This window comes from Astatotilapia calliptera, chromosome 1 (genome assembly GCF_964374335.1).
Source record: "Astatotilapia calliptera chromosome 1, fAstCal68.1, whole genome shotgun sequence".
NCBI classification, from domain to species: Eukaryota; Metazoa; Chordata; class Actinopteri; order Cichliformes; family Cichlidae; genus Astatotilapia; species Astatotilapia calliptera.
In genome coordinates, this window is record NC_137422.1 from 29,332,921 (window position 1) to 29,353,520 (window position 20,600).

Below are 20,600 nucleotides of genomic sequence, written 5' to 3' on the forward strand. Positions count from 1 at the left end.
GGCTTTGCTTCTTAATGTCATGCCCAGCATAGTACACTAATGGCCAGCTGGTATTCTTGCTTTGGCTTTTAAAATATGAAAAAATATTGCAAATTTTAGTCTGCTCTCTTCTGGTGCTCTACATAATTGCTGTAAGTCCCAAACTTTTCAAATTTGAAAAATAACCCACAGAATTAAACACAGGAAGCCCCGAATGACTAATAGCTCTCAAGACATCTGTGTAAAGAAATGACCACTTCATCCTAGAAAATGAATGAGCAACACATCTGATCTCACCGCACTCCTCATCATTAGTATGAGCCGCAGAGACAGATGAGTAAAATCACCAAAGAGAGTTAAAATCAATATTGTTACTATCTTTCAGCATGAGACGACTGCTGGCATGACAGTATTTATTAGTACTATAACTAAAACCTATGTTGTTTATTAGCTCATCTGTACAATCAAAGGAAACAAAATTGTTCTGAATTTGAATTTTAATGAGTTTGCTGCATGAGGTGCTGATGATGAGATGATGGAGAGCTTTCATTTGCAAGACAGTGCGAAGTGCCTCTTGTCCTGTAATGTATGAAGTGACATAAATCAAGACAAGGCAGGAGAGAGCATTTGATAAAAACTAATTAGGCATTCAAGCTCTGGGTTAAAGGGGTCCTGGTGTTATTCAAACAAATTCATTAATCACAATGTGCATGTCAGTAGACAATATACAGACAGAGGCATAACAGCTTTAGCTAATTCGTTTGCTGATGTTAATAAAATATAGATGAATTAAAACTACAGGCTCATGATATATTAGTTTATATCTTGATAACAATACTAAGCACAGCTTTACATGCAGGCGTAAACAAGGTTTTGTCTACAGACATATAGACTACTATACATTTACAATTTACAACCACAATTCCAAAAAAGTTGGGATGCTGTGTAAAAAGACAGAAAGCAATGATTTCCAAATCTCATAAACCCGTATTATATTCACAATAGAAATTAAAAAGCATATCCAGTGAATTTTTTTTTATAATTTTAAAGAAAAATATTGACTAACTTTGGGTAACAGGGACATGTTTACCACATCTTCTTTAAGTCCATAAATATCTGGGAACTGACGAGACCAGTGACTGAAATTTTGGGAGACCTGGAGTTTTGTGGTGTGAGGTTTGTGATAGAGGATTTCAACTGCTAAGCAGTACTCGGTCTTCTTTGTCATTTTTCTTTTTATGATATTCAATTCAATTCAATTTTATTTATATAGCGCCAAATCACAACAAAAGTCGCCTCAAGGCGCTTCATAGATAGAGAGAAAAACCCAACAATCTTATGACCCCCTATGAGCAAGCACTTTGGCGACAGTGGGAAGGAAAGACTCCCTTTTAACAGGAAGAAACCTCCGGCAGAACCAGGCTCAGGGAGGGGCGGCCATCTGCTGCGACCGGTTGGGGTAAAAGAAGGAAGACAGGATAAAAGACATGCTGTGGAAGAGAGACAGAGATTAATAACAGACATGATTCAATGCAGAGAGGTCTATTAACACATAGTGAGTGAGAAAGGTGACTGGAAAGGAAAAACTCAATGCATCATGGGAATCCCCGGCAGCCTACGTCTATTGCAGCATAACTAAGGGAGGATTCAGGGTCACCTGGTCCAGCCCTAACTATATGCTTTAGCAAAAAGGAACGTTTTAAGCCTAATCTTAAAAGTAGAGATAGTGTCTGTCTCCAGAATCCAAACTGGAAGCTGGTTCCACAGAAGAGGGGCCTGAAAACTGAAGGCTCTCCCTCCCATTCTACTTTTAAATACTCTAGGAACAACAAGTAGTTCTGCAGAGCGAGAGCGAAGTGCTCTAATAGGGTGATATGGTACTACAAGGTCATTAAGATAAGATGGGACCTGATTGTTTAAGACCTTGTATGTGAGGAGCAGGATTTTGAATTCAATTCTGGATTTAACAGGAAGCCAATGAAGGGAAGCCAAAACAGGAGAAATATGCCAAATGTTTTCAGTTGGTCAAAGATCTGGACTCAAGGTAGGTCAGTTCAGCAACCATGCTGCTATAATAGATGTAGTATGTTATTTAGCATTGCCTTGCTGAAATATGCAAAGGCTTCCCTGTAAAAAGTTGTCATGTGGATTGGATCTTATGTTGATCTAAAATATAACCATAAGCAGTGATGGTGCCCATCCAGATTTGCAAGCTGTCCATTCCATAGGCACTATTGCAGCCTCCTACCATCAGAATTGCAATCTTTTGACCTGAGTGCTGAAAGCAAGCTGGAGGATGCTGCATTCAGGAATTTATATTTCAGTTCGTCTGACCACAGAACAGTTTTCCACTTTCTCTAAGTTCTTTTTAAGTGTGCTTTGCATGATAGACCTTTAACCTGCATTTGTGGATGGCACAGCAAACAATGACTTCTGGAAAGTTACAGAGCCCATGCAATGATTTCTATGACAGAATCATCCCAAATTTTTATTCAATTCAATTCAATTCAATTTTATTTATATAGCGCCAAATCACAACAAAAGTCGCCTCAAGGCGCTTGTGTGACATATTACAGTGCCACCTGATGGGATGAAGATCATAGTTATAATCTTTAGGAATCTTCTGATGTTACACACTGTATGATGAGAAACTGAAATGTTTTACAGTTTTATACCTAATCATTTCACTGCTATGTTGCCAATTATCCTAAATGGTTTCAAACTGTGGCAGCACGGTGGCACGGTGGTTAGCACTGTTGCCGCACAGCAAGAAGGTCCTGAGTTCAATTCCAACACCAGGCCGGGGTCTTTCTGTGTGGAGTTTGCATGTTCTCCCCGTGTTTGCGTGGGTTCCCTCCGGGTACTCCGGCTTCCTCCCACCATCCAAAGACATGCAGCTTGTGGGGATAGGTTAATTGGATAATCCAAATTGCCACTATGTGTGAATGTTCGAATGAATGTGAGTGCAAATGGTTGTCTGTCCCTGTGTGTTGGCCCTGCAACAGACTGGCAACCTGTCCAGGGTGTACCCCGCCTCTCGCCCTATGACAGCTGGGATAGGCTCCAGCACCCCCCGCGACCCTGAAAAGGATAAGCGGAAGCGAATGGATGGATGGATGGATGGTTTCAAACTGTTCCTGTAGCTGTTTCTTTTCACTTCCTTTTCCACTGAATTCAAAATGGTCCAATATAAAAGTACATTTTCTCAGTCTAAACATTCAGATTGTTTACTGTTTCCTATTGTTGATAAAATATGGGTTTATGAGATTTGCTAATCTTTGCATTCTGTCTTTATTGACATTTTACACAGCTTCACAACTTTTTTGGAATTGGGTTTGTAGAAACCAGGTCACCAGATTGTTCTTAGGTCATGCGTTCGGAAGTGCGTGATGATTAACTAATGTTTGGCCAATAAAATGCTTGAACAGAAATGTTTTGTGTAAATGTATTTATACAGTCAATTTCCATGGTTACCAAAAACAGATGACTGTAGCCTCCATCCATTCAGGCCAGAATAAAGCCTTCTAGTTTCAATTGTGTTGTGAAAATTTGTGCAAAAGTGCATTAACTACACTATAATCAATAGCACAATGTGTCATGACAAGAATCAGGCAAAGTAAACATTAAATACATCACATCGGACAATTGACTTGATGTTGAATAAGATGTCCCCATTCCACCACGGATGTATCGAAGCCACTCAAGCTTGCGAAACATACTGAGGGAGGACAGAAAAAGGATGTTTAGGGTGCTCGGAGCATGCCTGTGGCAAACCTCCGTCAGATATTGTTTGTGTTTAGTGCTTGGCCCCATGAAGAATTTATGAAGCTCTCTGGAACAGTGGTATCATCGGGACAGGGGAGAATCAGAGCATAGCAAAAACTCCATCTCTGCCTTTCCTGTGCAAAGCTCTTGGCATTTATGAGAGCCATCCATTAGCGTCAGCCAGAGGGCCCAAATCTTGCACATGTATGTGGTCAGTGTGGAACGTATATGTTGTGTATGTGCAGAGAGGAGGGACAAAAAAAGCGAATGGGGTTAACAAATATTACTATAAGTAAGACAAACAAAGGAAAGAGGAGGAGGTAGAAGAAGAACATGCTCAATTGACATATTTTATAGTTTTTTTCTATGACAACTCAGTTAGTCAAGCTGTAAGATGATTGGATAGAATGTTTATTGCATATTAAATTATACGCTCTGGTACGGGCATAGACTCTCGGGCAGCAAGGCCATTAGTACTGGTGGCTTGTTTGAAGCCTTAGGCAATTCCCAAATGCTCAACAGTGAAAGTGCATGTGTATTTTAAGAATCTGTGCAAATGATGTGGTAGGAAATTGAACAATTGCACAAAGATTTAAAAAAATTAAAAACAAAGAGACAAAACTAAGTCAAGCAGTAGAAAAATTAGCTTGGAGTGGAAGGAACAAAGCATGAAGACAATAGACGAAGAGTCTAGCACAGTAGAAGAAAAACACACACTCATTCGCTCACACAGATGATCTTCTTACACAGCCTTGGCTGTCTGTAGACTAACCACAATCCTGCTCCCTGCAGTGCTGACCGCAAAGCAGTCAACAGAGGCACACTGGGCCTTATCCTGCATGACACGCTGGTCGATAATCATGCACACCACCGCATAGCACAACACCACTGTAACTGCGATACCTGGGCCTGCCTGCCTGCTTGCATAAACAAACACGCCTGGATGGAGCCACACTCCATCACTATTTTGTTGTGAGAAAATAAAGATATATGTATTGAATATTTGATATTTTCCACCCACATGGCTATGTACAGTACATCTTTTGTAGGTTATTTTATTTGAAAAGGGACCATTTACAATATTAACATAAGTGTTGCCATTCAAGGCATTGTACCAGAGCTAGCTTAAGCTAAATTGCATCAGTAGTCCTATGCAGAAGATCATAAAAGAACACGCGAGAGAATGGTTTACAGAAAAACAACAACAACTCTGAGCCTCTTGAATTTGAGTGTATGGAAAATTAAACAGGACCCAATTTAAACTCCTACCTATCACATTAAAAATAACAAAACATTTATATCTGTCGTACAAAATCTACAGTTTAGAGGTACTTTTAAGATAAAAGTAGTGGTTTCACTGGTACCTCTGCTGAGGCCTTCCACCACCAGTGGTTTCTGTGTGGGTTTGTTTCAGTTCTAGTTTGTATGAATGTTTACATCTCAGCAAGATTACACACAAACCACCTGAAGGAATATCATGAATGGAGTAGGCAAAAGATGGAAAAATATGTGGCTCCATACCAGATTAAAACCTAAAACACAGACAAATCTCTCACCACCGCACCTAGAAAAACTGAATGAAAAGCACAAGAAATTTTCCTCAACTCAAGTCGGGGTATCTTTTACTTTGATAAGAATGAAATAAAAGATACTACAATAACTATAAAAAATGCTACAATCCCAAACAGTAAATGTAAAACGTCTCAATCTTAAAAAAGCAAAGAGAGAAACAGCAATAATTTGCTGATACGCCACCATTTAGATAAAGACCACAGAAGGATGAAGTTAGGGTTTAAGCATTTAATAATTAATTTTGAAATCTCTTTTCTGTGAGCAGCACAGGCTTCCCTATCTTCTCCATTTATGGTGGATGAGTAGAAGAGGAAACCTTGCTTTCACTGCTAAAACTGAATGGAAAACAAAAGGAATATGGATGGGCAGATGGCAAGAAATCCTTTATACTACAAACCTAAAATAAACCTCAACAGCCCCACCTGCTGTTCCATATGTGCACTGCCCATAATAATATAACATAACATAACTTGTTGTCATTTTCATGTAACACTGGAGTACAAACAACAATTGAGGACTAAAATAATTTAATTTAATTAAAAATCAGGCTACTATTCAAAAATATTTTTGGAATAATTTTTGGATTCCATAATCACCGAGAGCAGAAATCTAACAAAAAAACTTCAGGTAGTCGAAAATGTATTGGCAGAAGAACCATAGCCATGAAACAAGTGTACGTAAAATGTTAGTGTTTTATTCTTCACAAGATGAAACTGATAGAGCACCCACAACTGAAATAAAAATGCCACAATTTTCATCCACTCTACACTTAACACATAAATCACACAACCATTTCTTATGGCTTCCATCACCTCACAACATCAAGTCATTTTGCATTTATAAATGTTTGTGCTGCTAGCATATAGTTCTCTCATTTAAGTCCTCTGAGATCAGTTTGTTATGTTTGTGTGTGTGTTTGTGCGTATGTGTGTTTTAAAACACTTTTTGAACTGTAAATCACTTAGTGCCTTACAATTTTTTCAACAGGTTCTTCTTCTTTTTTTCTTTAATAAAATTAATACTGCTATAGGCTGCGTTGGTAAAGATCATTTCATTTCATATATTGAAGCTACAACTTTGAAAACCCTAACCACTAGAAGAGAATGAATGAATGAATGAATGAATGAACGTTGGGAGTGAAACCCTAACACAATGCTGGCTATAAATGTCGACCTTCTGTTTTTTAAAGGGTTATTTAAGGACCGTGTGTATTGTAAGATTAGACAAATTAGTAAAGCTGTGTTAGTTATGTGGCAAAAAGCAGCCGTACTGTAGATGAGACAAACAATAACATTATGCACAACTCTCTGAGTTACCCACATACCACATAACACACTGTCAAAATGCTATAGCTCAACTTAAGAAGATATAATAGCCTAAAAATGTAACTTGGATATTAGACTTGGGTGACAAAACACTTGCTAATTTCCATTCTTTCTGCTGATAATATCTCAGCTCTTATTGTCTAATCCACTTTTAGTAACCTGAAGATATTCATTAAAACATAGTTCTGGGATTTGCAGTCTTCTAGCAGTACATCCAACTACACTGCAGCTTTTCAGACATTTGTCATCATTTTACTAACAGACTGAATAAACAAAGACACACCTTCGCATAGAAATACTCAGTGTGAGACAGTAAAATAAATATTTAAGACGCCTTACTTAACAACAACCTGAAATTTTAAGAGATAACACAATATTTTGAGTTAGAATTGGCTGAAATAAATATATAGTTTATAAAAAATAAACTATAAGAAATAAAGTTCTTGCAATGAATTCCCCCTTCCCCCAGTGAAGCTAATTTAATTTATTTGAAATGTCCTGAATTAAAGAAGTAGGACAGCAACTGACAGCATCAGGATGAATGTACTCAGTCCATGTCAAAGAAAACAAACTTGATACCTTTAATCAGTTTGTCAAATAACAGGGTGCTTTTCACTTTATGGCCCTTTAAACCTTTCGAACAAATGCAAACAAAGGATAAGTGCAGTTATGCACACGTGCACACATGCAGCCCATTTTCTTCCACTAAAACGACACAGTCCTACATGCATGCAAACACACATAGCTACACTCTAAAAAACATTTTTTAGTCTCTTTGAACAGCAACAACAAAGCAAAGGTGGGACCTGGTCAAAACAGAGTGGCCACCTGTCTTCACCTCCATCAGACTTTGACTTGCCTTAATTAGGGCAGTGAAGCCAAGCATAATCTCTGTCCTATGTCAGTAGATGAAACCACTTAGCAAATTAGCAGCCTTCTCTTTCTAGATTCACAACACACACGTGGACAGATGTGGATGCATAGTATAAACACATACTGTAAAAGCAAAAGTACAGGAATGTGCGAGTACATACACCTGCATGCACAAACAAGCACCATGGGTTATTAAAAGGTCTGGAGAAACTATAGCACCAGGAACATGTAGAGGCTGGATGAAGAAAAAAAGTAAGAGGAATGGAGTGAGAAAGAAGAGGAGAGCATGAGGGAGGTGAGAGAAGAAGGGAGGACGATGACATCGGGAGTGGAGGTGGAAGAACTGAGGTGAGAGGAATGGAGAGGAAACAAAGGCAAACAAAAAGTAATAAAAAAACTGGGACTGGGAGGCAGGTGAGAGGGACATGATGTGTTGTAGCGGAAAAAATGGCCACTGGTAACACCACAGTCCAGTCTGCTGAAGGGACCATGTGGGGGGAAGAAAGGAGAGGAATAAGATGGAGGGGGAATTGCTTATGGCACGCAACCCTCATGCAAGGGTCAACACCAGTACACATCAGCTTAAATGGACAGCTACATCCAAACAAGTCCTCATGCACCTTTTCTTTTTTACTAATATGGTATCCATGTATAGAAATTCACTCAATCCACTGAAAAACAGATGTCAATGCTAATCAAATATTTATGCAAACAAACAAAAAAATGTATGTGCATTTATACATGTGTGCACTTGCTGCGTTCATCTCAGTGTCCAGGGAAGCACACCGGGGAATAAAGAACACATGAGGATCAAATTGATTAAAGCTGGAGTTCTTAGCAGTAATACTGAGGATTAGGACAGCTAATAAATGTTTCATTCAAAGCCAGACATAGATCAAACGTGAGAAAGGTCTCAGCTCACTCTCAGGGTTTGGTGTGACTCTGCTCCTTTCGCTCCTCTTCCTCCCACTTCTCATTCTCCTCTGCCTCCTTCAGCTGTTAGTTTTCAGCTGTATTATGACAGCCACTACAGATCATCTCACTAGCAACTACAGGCCCTGCCCTTGCGCCTACACATCATTAACCCTCCATCTGTCAGCTTCCTAACAGGTTCCCACTAATGTGGCCAAGGACTCATTTCATTCCATTCTTAGCCAACAGGCAGAAGAAATTAACTTTCAACTTTACTTTGTCCTGTTCAATCCAAACCTGCCTTTTTTCTCTGACTTTTACTCCTCTCTCATTTACCTTCTGATTCTGCTTCCTCTTTCATCTTTACATCATCCCCTTCCTCACATTACCTTTGCTTATCCTTTTCCATCTTTCTCTGCACTCCTCATCCACTTTTAACCTTTCTACTGAACAACTCTCACACCCTCCCCCGTTTTCGTTCACTATACCTGTTCTGTATCTGGTGAGATTTAGGGCTGGGGCCAATGGTCAGCCGGGGATTAACAAGATGGAGGATAGAGAATGTGTGAAAACCAGTTAAGTCACACACCACTCTGCCTGTGAGAGGCTAAAATGCACAGAGAGAAGCGCAGATGACTTACATATATGTCCAAATCCAAGCAACCAGGCAGAAGCAGTTTCTGACATCACTCTCAGCCTGTGCACACTGTTTGGACCACTATTAAGTGCGAAGACACACAAAATCAATATAAAATTATTGCAAGTCTTGTTGCAGAATTGATCTAGAAAATCCAAAAATCAAAATGTACTGAAATTTGATACAAAAAATTAATTTTGTGTAGAATGCGCGGTAGGATGTAATGGTTCATGGTAGCGCTGGTGACACTGGTCTTGGCAAATGGGCTGTGTGGCTATGTGTGTAACTCTATCTGTGGAGGGGGAATACAGCAGTGGTTGGGTAATGGAAAGGTCATTTAGCCAATCCCCCAGGTAGGGGGGCTGGTCTGACACGGCTCGTTTGTCACAGTTCAATAACTACCACTCCGGAGAGTGTGAGGGAGACAGAGAAAACATGTGAGAGAAGGGTAGGAAGTGTGTGTGTGTGTGTGTGTGTGTGTGTGTGTGTGTGTGTGTGTGTGTGTGTGTGTGTGTGTGTGTGTGTGTGTGTGTGTGTGTGTGGGCTTGTGTTCAGCCCCTGGAAGCACAGCTGATTCCCAGGGCTTGTCCCTCCATTTGAGGCTTCAAACGGGGTCACAACGAAGGCCAAGCATGATGGACTCAGACATCATGATGTGAAAACTTGTGAGCCTTGGCCTGGAAGAATTATTTTCGCTCTAACTGGTAAGTGTTTTGGCTTTCCAAGTGGGAAAACTGAATTATTATTCTCCTCTTGAACCCAGCAATGGCCACTCTACTGATAGCTAGCTTTAATCTAAAGCATTTGGTAAATAATCAGAATGAAAACCAAAACAGCATTTCCTGAATACAAATTTTCTGTGGTTGGGAACTGATGAAAAAAAAAGTTATTGTAAATACTGATGTAATTTCCTACTATTTTATGTCAATTTATTGGATGCTTTTTCGTTCGTTATCTATGTCAGCATTGGTATCTGATATTCCACCATTTCAAATCTGAAGGAGTACCAGAAATTACTTTGAGAAATGACAAACACTGATTAACTGTTACTCAGTGAGTTGATGGGATTTTAATGCAACCTATTTAAAAAAGAACACTAATTGGATAAATAAAAAAGAGTAATTATAGAACAAAATGCATATGCAATGCAAATAAAAAAACAATAAAGCCCCATTATTCTGAGTTAGATGTATTGATTTGTACAGTCCCTTTAGCATGTTGTTCAGTGTGTGACAAAATGATTTTCCAGCTTTGTGAGAGAGTCAAAGATTTTCACACATCTCACTGAGCGACTGGTGAGAGACGCCACAGCCTGTCCTTCTTCTCACTTTGAAAATCAATATTAACCTTCTATGTGTTCATTCACGTGTCTCTGTGGCTTCCCTTAGAGATGCCCGAGGCACAGATTTGTATTCATCTCAACTGGGTCGAGAGATTTGGGATTTTATGTCAGACATCCCATACAGATTTAGGAACTGTTGATTCAGGTGGGTTTGATTCCCAAAAAGTAGACTTCTTATATTTAGCCAGTATAATATTACAAGCCTTGATGTTTTACAAAGATTTTTGGCTCCCTCTTGTGGTAATCTCTGGAATGTACATGGCAACAATAGTTTCTGGAGCTCTAATGACAGAAGGTTAATATGCTGATGATGACATATTATTAAAAATAATATTATCTAATTTTGCAGCACTTCATAATGTCATCTTGCAAAACAACATGGTAAATGATTTAAGGAAGAAAAGAGAGAATCAAAGTAGTCTAACATCACCTTAAAGCACATTTAATTGTATAATATTAATGTCTTAAAATACTGATAAAAAATGTCACTGCAACATAATTAAAATAAGACAATTATGATTTACCACTAATGCTACTTGCAGCAAGTAAACCATCAACTTTTGGTTACAGTATGTGACACTTAAACATATTGCTTGTCTCTGTGTAAGTGTTGATTACATCAGCAATGCAACACATCACACATAACACATAACAATGCATAACAATACAAAGACATACTGACACCTTTACCTAGCAAGGCACATGTAACTACTGTGCTCTGACACAACTGTTAGACCAAACATAAAGTGAAAGAGTTGCCGTTTCACAAATGGGCTGAGCTGTCTGTGGTCAGTGACATCACGGGACAAAAGCTCTTCCTCATTCAAAGTGACTCACTGACGTTTCAGCCATACAAGGTTGTTGGTAAGCTTTTAAATTTGGAGAAATGTCCTGTAAGTGAGGTCGGCACTAAGAGTTGTGCTTAGTTCAAGGAAGTAAAAAATACAATGGCTCCTTTGATGTTTAAGGATGCTTTCTGGGTAAGTATATTTTTGTGGTATTGTTGTCTACTTGCTTTGTTATAGTTTCTAAACTATAGTATGTATTAATTATGTTGAACAGACTGTTTTAGGAACCCGAGAAACACCACGAGAAACACCACGTTACAGTCAGCTATCGCTTGTTAAAACATTATATATTTTACACCCTAACTGTCATCTGTAAGTTACAATTTGCCAAATCAGGTAAACCACAAGTGATTATAGTTTATACTAGTATAGACACACAGCAGTATGGGGTGGGAGTGGGGGTGGGGGGGTTAAGGTAAGCTTTACAACTTAAAAAAAATACTTAATATGCACAATTATCAACATCATACATGTAAAGACACTGTAACGTGTTGAATCACCACTTGAAGCGATCTAGAGGGTTGGTTTACCAAGTGTATTAACTCTAAGGCTGCCATGCCACATACAGATATCTTTGCAGTACACAAGTGCTAGTTCTGCATTTTACCACAAAATGAGCCTAGAACATGTTGCAACACCTTTTTCAGAAATGCTGTTTATTGCAGCAGTTTTCGTTTTTTGTGTTTCGTCAATGCAGGGGTCTGACTTCACTTGCCACGCTGGGTATGAAGCCGTGACCCAAAGGTTACGAGATGGAAGGCAAATGTGCAAAGATGTGGAAGAGCTATTGAAGATGAGGTTGGATCAGCTTGTATTTGTGCAATCAAAATAAACTTAAAATCATGGGTTCTGTGATTTTAATCATAGCTGCGCTTCTCTTTCCATGATCTTTACTTTACATGACTTCATACATGGAATCAACTTCCAGCTTGATCATAACATTAAGAAAAAAATAGCTATCTAGTCTAGTCATTTCACTCATTAAACACCACATGTGGCTAGTCATGTATGAAAGATAGCAGGCCCATGACTCATTTAGGTCACAAGATATGAGAATTTAGCTATTTCTTCTTTTAATTCTGTGTCTTGAAATATGAAAATATTCTGCATTAACACTCATTTGTGATTGTTGAAATATATTAATTGATAATGACAAGTAATTCAAGATAAACCTTAAGATGTCACCAAAATCATCTTTGTGATGTTATGGCCTGAATAGAATGACGTAACATAAAGTCAGTGATCCTTTAGGTAAAAGAGCAACAAGAGTTTAAGTAGCAACAAAATTTCAGGTAAAAATGTTGGTATATGCATGTCAAGGCAAATGTTGGACTGTTATAACAGACTTTATATAAGCTAATTCAGTTTTACAAATAAATACTAAAATATACATTCTGGGTTCTAATGATTTGTCTGCTTATTTATACTCCACAGGGCACTGGCAGAGGAAAAGTATGGAAAGGAACTGGTGACTATTGCTCGCAAAGCTGGAGGACACATAGAGATAAGGTGAAAAACTTGTTTTGAGGTCAGCATTATGTATTGTATAGACTGCCCAACTAGTACATAAATATAGCAATTTGGACAAAAACTTTTATTTGGAAGGGTTTTGGTAAGGGATGGACATGTTAAGGGTGACTGGCACTGACCAGGAAGACTACATATAAAACTACAGTCAGGCACATCATCGCCACATTCTTTAAGAGGAAACACATTTGTGCGTGATACAGAAAGTGAGACACAGAAAAAAAGAGACTGAAGTGTAAGTATGTGTGTGTGCATGTGTGTGTGTGTGTGTGTGTGTGTGTGTGTGTGTGTGTGTGTGTGTGTGTGTGTGTGTGTGTGTGTGTATGGTAAGCCCCTCGCTCAGTGTACAGTAGGTCATAACTTGTCAGTTTCCTGTTCCCTGCTATCTCAGACATCTGTACTGAACTCAATATATTCTAAGAGCCGCAAAAAGGAAACAATGAGCCTCCAATAAAAGAATCATCTAAGTGCAGTAAAACCAAATAAATCTTTTTCTTTTTTCTTTTCTTTTCTTTTCTTCTTTAAACAAAAAACAAAACAAAACTAGGGCACAAAGTCTGCCTGTTAAGGTTTGGGTGTCCTCACGGTCTTGGCAGCTGGTTAAACAATAAAACACAGTGCAGAGTTCTAGCAATAAAATTGTACTCAGCTGCTATTTTGCTTAAAATTTTGCTTTAAAAATGTTAATCTGCCTCTTTGTGAAAGAAACACAAAGTGCAAGCATGGTGAATAATTTTGATTATGAATGTGTGTTGTTTTTCCAGCACTTTGAGGGCATCATTCGAACAACTAAAAACTCGTAAGTCCATGTGCTGTGTAAAGTTACACCCATATATGTGTCAAATGTCAAATGGTTCACAGTGCCATTTCGATGTTTTTTGTTGCAGAAATTGAGAACATTGGAAACTTTCACATCCAGCTATCTGATATATTGAAAGAGGAGGTGAAAAAGATTGAGAGTTTCAGAGAACGTCAGAAAGAGCAGAGGAAGAAGGTATTTGGGAAATGTGTGTTGCTTAACAACTGACTTATTAAATAACCCCCCCCCCCCCCCCCCCAAAAAAAAAATGGTTAAGGTGTGAATACTCTGAGGATAATATAATTCTTTATTACTTTTAGTATTGCACAAGTCATTAGAATAATATTGTAACTAATGGCTGTTTCCTGTTTGGAAAACACTGTGTTACGTAAGTGTTGACTTAATCCTGCAACCATTTAAATCACTTTACAGACACTGAGTGCAATGCTGTGATAGCAGCTGATAAGGGGAAACCTATATTTCAAAAATCAAACGATTCAAGACTTGAGTAAAGACTAATTCAGTCTTTATCAAAGTGACATCAAGACTTTTATCACATTAACAGTAAAAATCCAGGTCTTTTATTCATTAATGAACAATAACTGCAAGTATCAGGTTTGCATTGAAGCAACATATGCAAGTAATTTCAACCTTTTATCTTTAGTTTGAAAGCATCATGGAGAAGGTTCAAAAGAAAAAAGTTTCATTCTTCAAGAAGACCATGGAGGTAGGAGACACTTCCACTCCTATCATTTATCACTAACACATGGAACCAGCGTGATTTAGAAATAAACATGAAAACTTAACCACATAAAGGTTGTTTAATTTATGTTCAAGCAAGCACAAAAAATAGAAGTCAGATTTTTAAAAAAATAAAAAAATTTTGCATCACTTACAAAAAGTGTTCTTCCTGTTGCTTTGTCGGAAATAGAACTAATAACTTTTGTTTCTCTTTTTCTTAGTCTAAGAAGAACTATGAGGTGAAGTGCAAGGAGGCCGATGAGGCAGAGCAGGGGGCTGAGAAAACAAATGCTACGTCCAAAAACCCTGAAAAGGTAAAATAAGTGCATACCTCGCTAAAAGACAAATGTTTTTATAAGCAACAAAATACAAACTTTTAGATTATTTGAGAAATTCACCACAAAATATGCAAATGCCCACTGTCAGTTCTATTTATGAACTACAAGTTTCCAGCTGTCAGCGGTGCAGTCTTTATGATGGGACTTTTCTGCAGTTGTGCAACAGTTTGCAAGGCGGAACTAAAGTGTGTTTGTGTGCTGGTGTGAGATGTTTTCTTTTCTTCTTCTATCTCTTTCAAGACCATTCCCTATACAACGTATTTATATATCAGTCTCTCTGACTGGTGTTAAAATGGTTACATAACTCACTGAACGTGGCTTCCTGTGCACCGATTTCATTCACAGGTACGTCACAAGATAAAGCAATGCAGGCAGGCGGCCAATGATGCTGGTATGCCTTCACATTTTATTTTTAACTTGCATGCATTTTTAGTATATTGCATTCATTGTCCACTACTTTTTTTGAGAATATTTCATGGAAAAATAAATTAGGAGAGTGGAAAACAGTGCGGCGGTCATTGTTGTGTTCTTTACCAGTGTTTCATTTGTTAACTGTAACTATTAACTATGCTCTATTCTCACAGAGAAGGTGTATTTTAACAACATTGTTCAACTAGAAGCTGTTCGCCAGGACTGGGAGGGGACACACAAAAGTACATGCGAGGTACTGCAGAATATTTTCTCGTTAACTGCTTTCTAATCATGTCTCTATTCAAAATAATGGCTTTTAACCACAGAAATAGCTTCACACCACAACCCCTATAACTGTGAAAACCTTCCTGGCAGCGACCATTTGCAGAAGTACATTCCATCTTGCGCTGAGAGAGCCACAAATGGAAAAACATACAACCATGCAGAAACACACTTAATCACACAAAAGTTCTGCTTTATCTTTTCAAACGACAGCCTCTTTGTGTTGACTTTGCTGTCACTGGTGGACACACACACACACACACACACACACACACACACACACACACACACACCTACACACACACACACACACACACACACACACACACACACACACACACACACGGCACCTCTTGGTGGTGCCCCTGTAAGTAAGAAGAGAAAAAAGAAACTATAATGAGCTTTGTATATGTTAAGGCAATTCAACCCTATGTCACGGCAAATATCACGTTTTGCTGTGATACTGAGTTGATCATTACCCAACAGGGTATCATTTCAAAATGCGTAAAAAAACACACAGGTTCACTGTGCCCATTTTGCCTCTCTGAAACGTGAAATGGGCACGCATGCAGAAGTTGCATTACTGCAACCCAGTATCATGGCAAATCTTGAAATAGTACATAGTACAATAATACATTGTTGGTAATAACACAGAATTCATTTGATAATTATAGGTGTTCCAACAGTTGGAGGGAAATCGCATCAGCATGCTCAGGTGTGCTCTCTGGGACCACTGCAATCATTTCTCCATGCAATGTGTCAAAGATGATGAGGTGAAGTAGTTTTCCCTTTATTTAATATTTAAACAGAATAAAAATGTCAAGAAGAATAAAAATGCAAATTTCTATTCTTAAATCAAGTATAAGTACATTGTCTTGCTGGATAAACCTAAAAAAAAGTTTTCTTAAAAAACAAAATGAAACATGCAAGTTCGTAACAGTTACAAAAAACTGATTTTAAAATTTTATTCCCAAATGTTCTTTTAATGAGAATTTATCAACCAGAATTGTAATAATAGTGCAGTATTCACTCTTTGTCGTTCTTCTGATCACATTTTAGTTCAATGAGGCTTTAATTTTCAAATCTTAAGTGTGCTTAAGTTGAATGTCAGACCACAGCTATGGCCTGCTACTGGATAAACTAATGGATTGTGACTTGAAGCATGTTAGTAGGCTCATGTAGCCTTGACTTCTTCTTGAAAGTTATTACAATCACTTGGCCGATAGTTTTATGGGCTCCGTACTTGCCACTTTCTTAACCATTCTAAATATAAATAACTGGCAGACAGAAAAAGTGTGTTTTCCAGGATTTAGGAATCTAAGATTTTGTAAGAGCTGGTGAGCAGCATTGGTTGATTGTATATAAACCCAAACCGGGATCTTTTCATAAACCTAATTAACTATCACTTATGCATAAACCTAAATGAAAAGTGAAAGTAATATAATAGTAATATAAAATGTACTGAATTCCTCCTTTTTAAAACCAGTCTTACGAGGAGGTGAGGAAATTTCTGGAACAGTGTGACATTACCAAAGACAACAACTCTTTCATAGAAATGAAAGGCACTGGATTGAAGCCACCAGGTGAGCTTTCACAATTTGTATTTACTGGAAAGATGGTTGTTTTGTTTCCTTTACTTATAAGTACAAAGTTGAAGTGAGAAAAGTTCCACTACAAAATAACAGGATATAAAGAGTGCAGCTCAGCTTCTTGACTTTTTCTTTCAATTGACAGACAGGCAAAAAGTATCACGTGGCCTCATTTCTCAAATGAGCAGGTTCACTTTTCTTCTTGCAGAGCCCATAGTGTTTGAAAGCTATTACAAGACGGGGACAGTCAGGGACAACAATGGCCAAGCTCATTCTGTAGGAGGAGAAGAAGATCCCTCAAAGAGGTGAGACAGAATTAAAATCTTCTTCTTCCAAGCAGTTCATATCCTGCGATGCAGGGTCCGATGTTTTGCATGTCTTCCTCCAATTCTCCCTATCCAGGGCGTCTTCTGGTGTAACATTCGCAGCCTTCATATCATTTTTGATTCGGTCCATCCATCACTTTTTTGGTCTTTCTCGTGGCCTGTTGCCACCTAGATCTAATTGCTGTGCTGTCTTGTCTTTGCGATGGAGTTCTTATCGCTACAGGCAACATGGCTGTACCATTGGAGCCGCGCCTCTCTTGTCCGTGATCGGTGTCACTCCCCATCGTTTCCTGACATCTACGTTCCTCACTCGGTCTAGTCATGTGAGACTCAAAGGCCACCTCAGCATCTTCATCTCCATGGTGTAAAGGGCTTGTTCGTGCTTGGTCATCGCTGGCCAGCACTCTGACCCGTAGAGTGCCATTGGGCGCACGATCGTCTTATAAACTTTCACCTTAAGATAGATTGGCATTCTCTTGTCGGATAAGACTCCACTGATCTGACGCCACTTCATCCACGCTGCGTTGACACGGAGTCTAGCGTCTGGTAGAGTTTTGCAGTCCGAGGTGACAAGGGACCCGAGGTACTTGAATTGGGCAACTTTAGTCAGTGGCTCACTGTCAATAGTGATGGTACTGTTAGTCTGGGGGCCGCATTCAAGGTATTCAGTCTTCTTGATGTTCAGGTGCATGCTGTTTTTGGAGAGCCGATCTTTCCACACTTGTGTTCGGGTTCGCAGGGCTAGGCAGAATTAAAATGGGAAAAAGAAATCCAGGTGAGGCCCCCACTTATATCACTGAGCTTCTGCAACCCTACTCTCCAAACCGGATCCTTAGATTCACTGATAGTGGTCTTCTAACCATTCCACGGACCCATCTGAAAACAAAGGGGGATCGCGCTTTTCAAACCTTGGCTCCAATATTGTGGAACAGTTTACCTCCCCCACTACGCAACATCAACCCTTTAGCTACTTTTAAAACAAAGCTCAAAACACATCTGTTTAGACAGGCATTTAGGTAATATTCATGTGTAGCAAACTGTGTTATTGGATGTGCTATTATACTGTGTTTTACTGTTTCAATTGATATGCTTTTATACCTTTTTTATACCATTTTTATTGTTTCATTTGATATGTTTTTATTCCAATGTGAGTTACTTTGAAATAACTTCCTGTTTTAAAAAGCGCTATATAAATACATTTAACTTACTTACTTATTAATTCCAGAGGAGACCTGCTTCAACAGTATTTATAACATACTATATACTATACTATAGTGTATATAATATACTATATAATATACTTTAGTTCATATAATGTATATAATATACTTTGTACTCTGCAAACTAAACACAAACCATGTCCTGAAAATATTCTCTTTGTTAATCATCATCTTTATCTTCATCGTTTGTTGTTATTTTTTTAATGTTAGAAATTTGGACCTTTGCTCGGTGAATTCACAAAAGTAAACATTTGTATCTTAAATATCTTTCTTGATCTAAAGGTGTTCTGATCCCCTGCTTGGAAGGTCTCTGAACATTGGCATGGACAGTCCACTCAGCCCACGATCTACACTGTCATCCATTGGAGAATGTAAGTACTGCAACTGCTCACTCAGTTATATTGTTAAACTGTAGGAAAGACCTAAATCTTCAATATTTTGTTGGTTCTGCTATATTTTATGAATTACATATATAGAGAGTTGGTCTTTCTATTCATATATTGGAGGTTAGAGCAGTCAATTAATTTGAAACATTTCACTACATGAATCAGAGATAAAAATGATATTCTAATATTATATCAAGAAAGTACACTTTAAAAGTAAGAAAGAACTTTAAATTTGCTATAGTGGACTTGATGAGAGGCCAATCTCTTCTCCAATGAGTCATGTATGTGCCAAATGTGTAAAACTGTATAGACTGTTGGTTTTGAACAGTAACACATCACAGGCCCTGTTGGTCTCTTAATGTATTTGCATGCATACACACTGCAATTATAAAACATGGGGCTAGAAAAAGTATTATATGTAGTCATGGGTCAAACACATAGGTGTGTGAATTTGTTGGTTTTTGTGCTATTTAAAGTTGGACTCTGTGGGTGGATGTGGGTGGCTACCTTTGCCCTTAGTGTGAGAAGCTGCACTTTGAAAATCTTTGTCATGGAGCTTAAAAGACATAACAGATTAATAAATTTATTTATTTATTTTTACATTTTGTGTTTGCACTTTCTGACATTTAATTCTGCTTTAGTTCAGCTTTCAGATGACGGATATGCACCCCTTCCATGCATTCACCAAGAAGTGCCACTGTCCACGGGTCCACCTGATGAAATCTTCTATGTTGTGCTTTATCAATACACTGCAAAGGTGATTTGCATGATTATTTTAAAACCTACAGCAAGAAAGTGAACATTGAGCAAGATGATCGAGAAAGAAAAGAAGAAAATAGACAATATTAGCAGTACTGTATTTAAGCGATATTTGCCTGTAATTAAGATGTGCTTTCTTTACATCGACTGATCAGGAAGAAGATGAGCTATCTGTGAGCCGAGGAGAAGTAGTTCGAGTGCTGGACCAAGAACAAAATGGGTGGTGGACGGTGGAGAGGAATGGGTTTAGTGGACTGGTGCCAGGAAATTATCTAGGCAAAATTTAAACATGTACGCAAATACAGTAATTTTCTTTATATCTCAGGAGAAATTCAATTTATTTATAGTAATTTCATGAAAAAGAACCGTAAATCCAATTCTTACTTGCCTGCCCCTTTACCTTAAAAAAGTAGTTCACAAAATGTGGGTGGGCTATTTCACTGATAATATGCAACTTTATTTAAGTAAAATGCTATGTGCATCATTTTTTATCGTTAATATAATTAATCAAATTAAATACTGTGGGGGGTGGGGGGTTTATAGCTTATGATATAGAGCATGCAAAAAAAAAGAACTTTGAGAACCACTGCCTTACAATGAGTTTTATCATAAAATGCAATAATTTATGTTATTGGTATCTGATTTTTGCCCCCAGAATGACTGGTTTTGGGGGACAAACACACTGTGATTGTGTAAACACAATTGTGCCCCCACAACATGCGTGGTATACACAGAACAACAGTTGCAAATGCAAGAAAGTAGACACAAAGAATGTCAACACATCAAAACAGATGTCTCATATGCTTAAAAACTTGCACGCTTGCAAAGACACACACCAAAGCGAACACATGCCACACACAATACAGCCTACAGACACACACATTTTTGCCAGGCTTTTTTTCCCAAGTGCTCTTACAATACTGGCTAACATGAAAAACTAACCAAAAACCTGAACTAAAAAAGATCATT

The 20,600-nt window shown here is 38.2% G+C and overlaps 1 protein-coding gene across 3 annotated transcripts; it reads left to right on the plus strand.

Annotated features, from left to right (window-relative positions):
* The first annotated feature begins 9,466 nt into the window (after positions 1-9,466).
* On the plus strand, positions 9,467-20,415 carry LOC113024821 (proline-serine-threonine phosphatase-interacting protein 1-like). 3 transcript variants are annotated; one of them, XM_026172186.2, is made up of 15 exons: positions 9,467-9,767; positions 11,951-12,051; positions 12,688-12,762; positions 13,545-13,579; positions 13,668-13,774; positions 14,244-14,306; positions 14,542-14,634; positions 15,004-15,049; positions 15,243-15,322; positions 16,026-16,124; positions 16,838-16,934; positions 17,149-17,245; positions 18,769-18,857; positions 19,514-19,629; positions 19,787-20,415. In XM_026172186.2, exons 2-15 carry the CDS (start codon positions 12,017-12,019, stop codon positions 19,916-19,918), a joined length of 1,164 nt encoding a protein of 387 aa, XP_026027971.2. In that variant the 5' UTR covers positions 9,467-9,767; positions 11,951-12,016; the 3' UTR covers positions 19,919-20,415. The 3 variants fall into 3 exon arrangements, with proteins under 3 accessions (XP_026027971.2, XP_026027954.2, XP_080156059.1); XM_026172169.2 differs by lacking the exon at positions 9,467-9,767 and adding an exon at positions 11,231-11,385; XM_080299933.1 differs by lacking the exon at positions 9,467-9,767 and having other exon boundaries at positions 11,864-12,051.
* Positions 20,416-20,600: the final 185 nt, after the last annotated feature.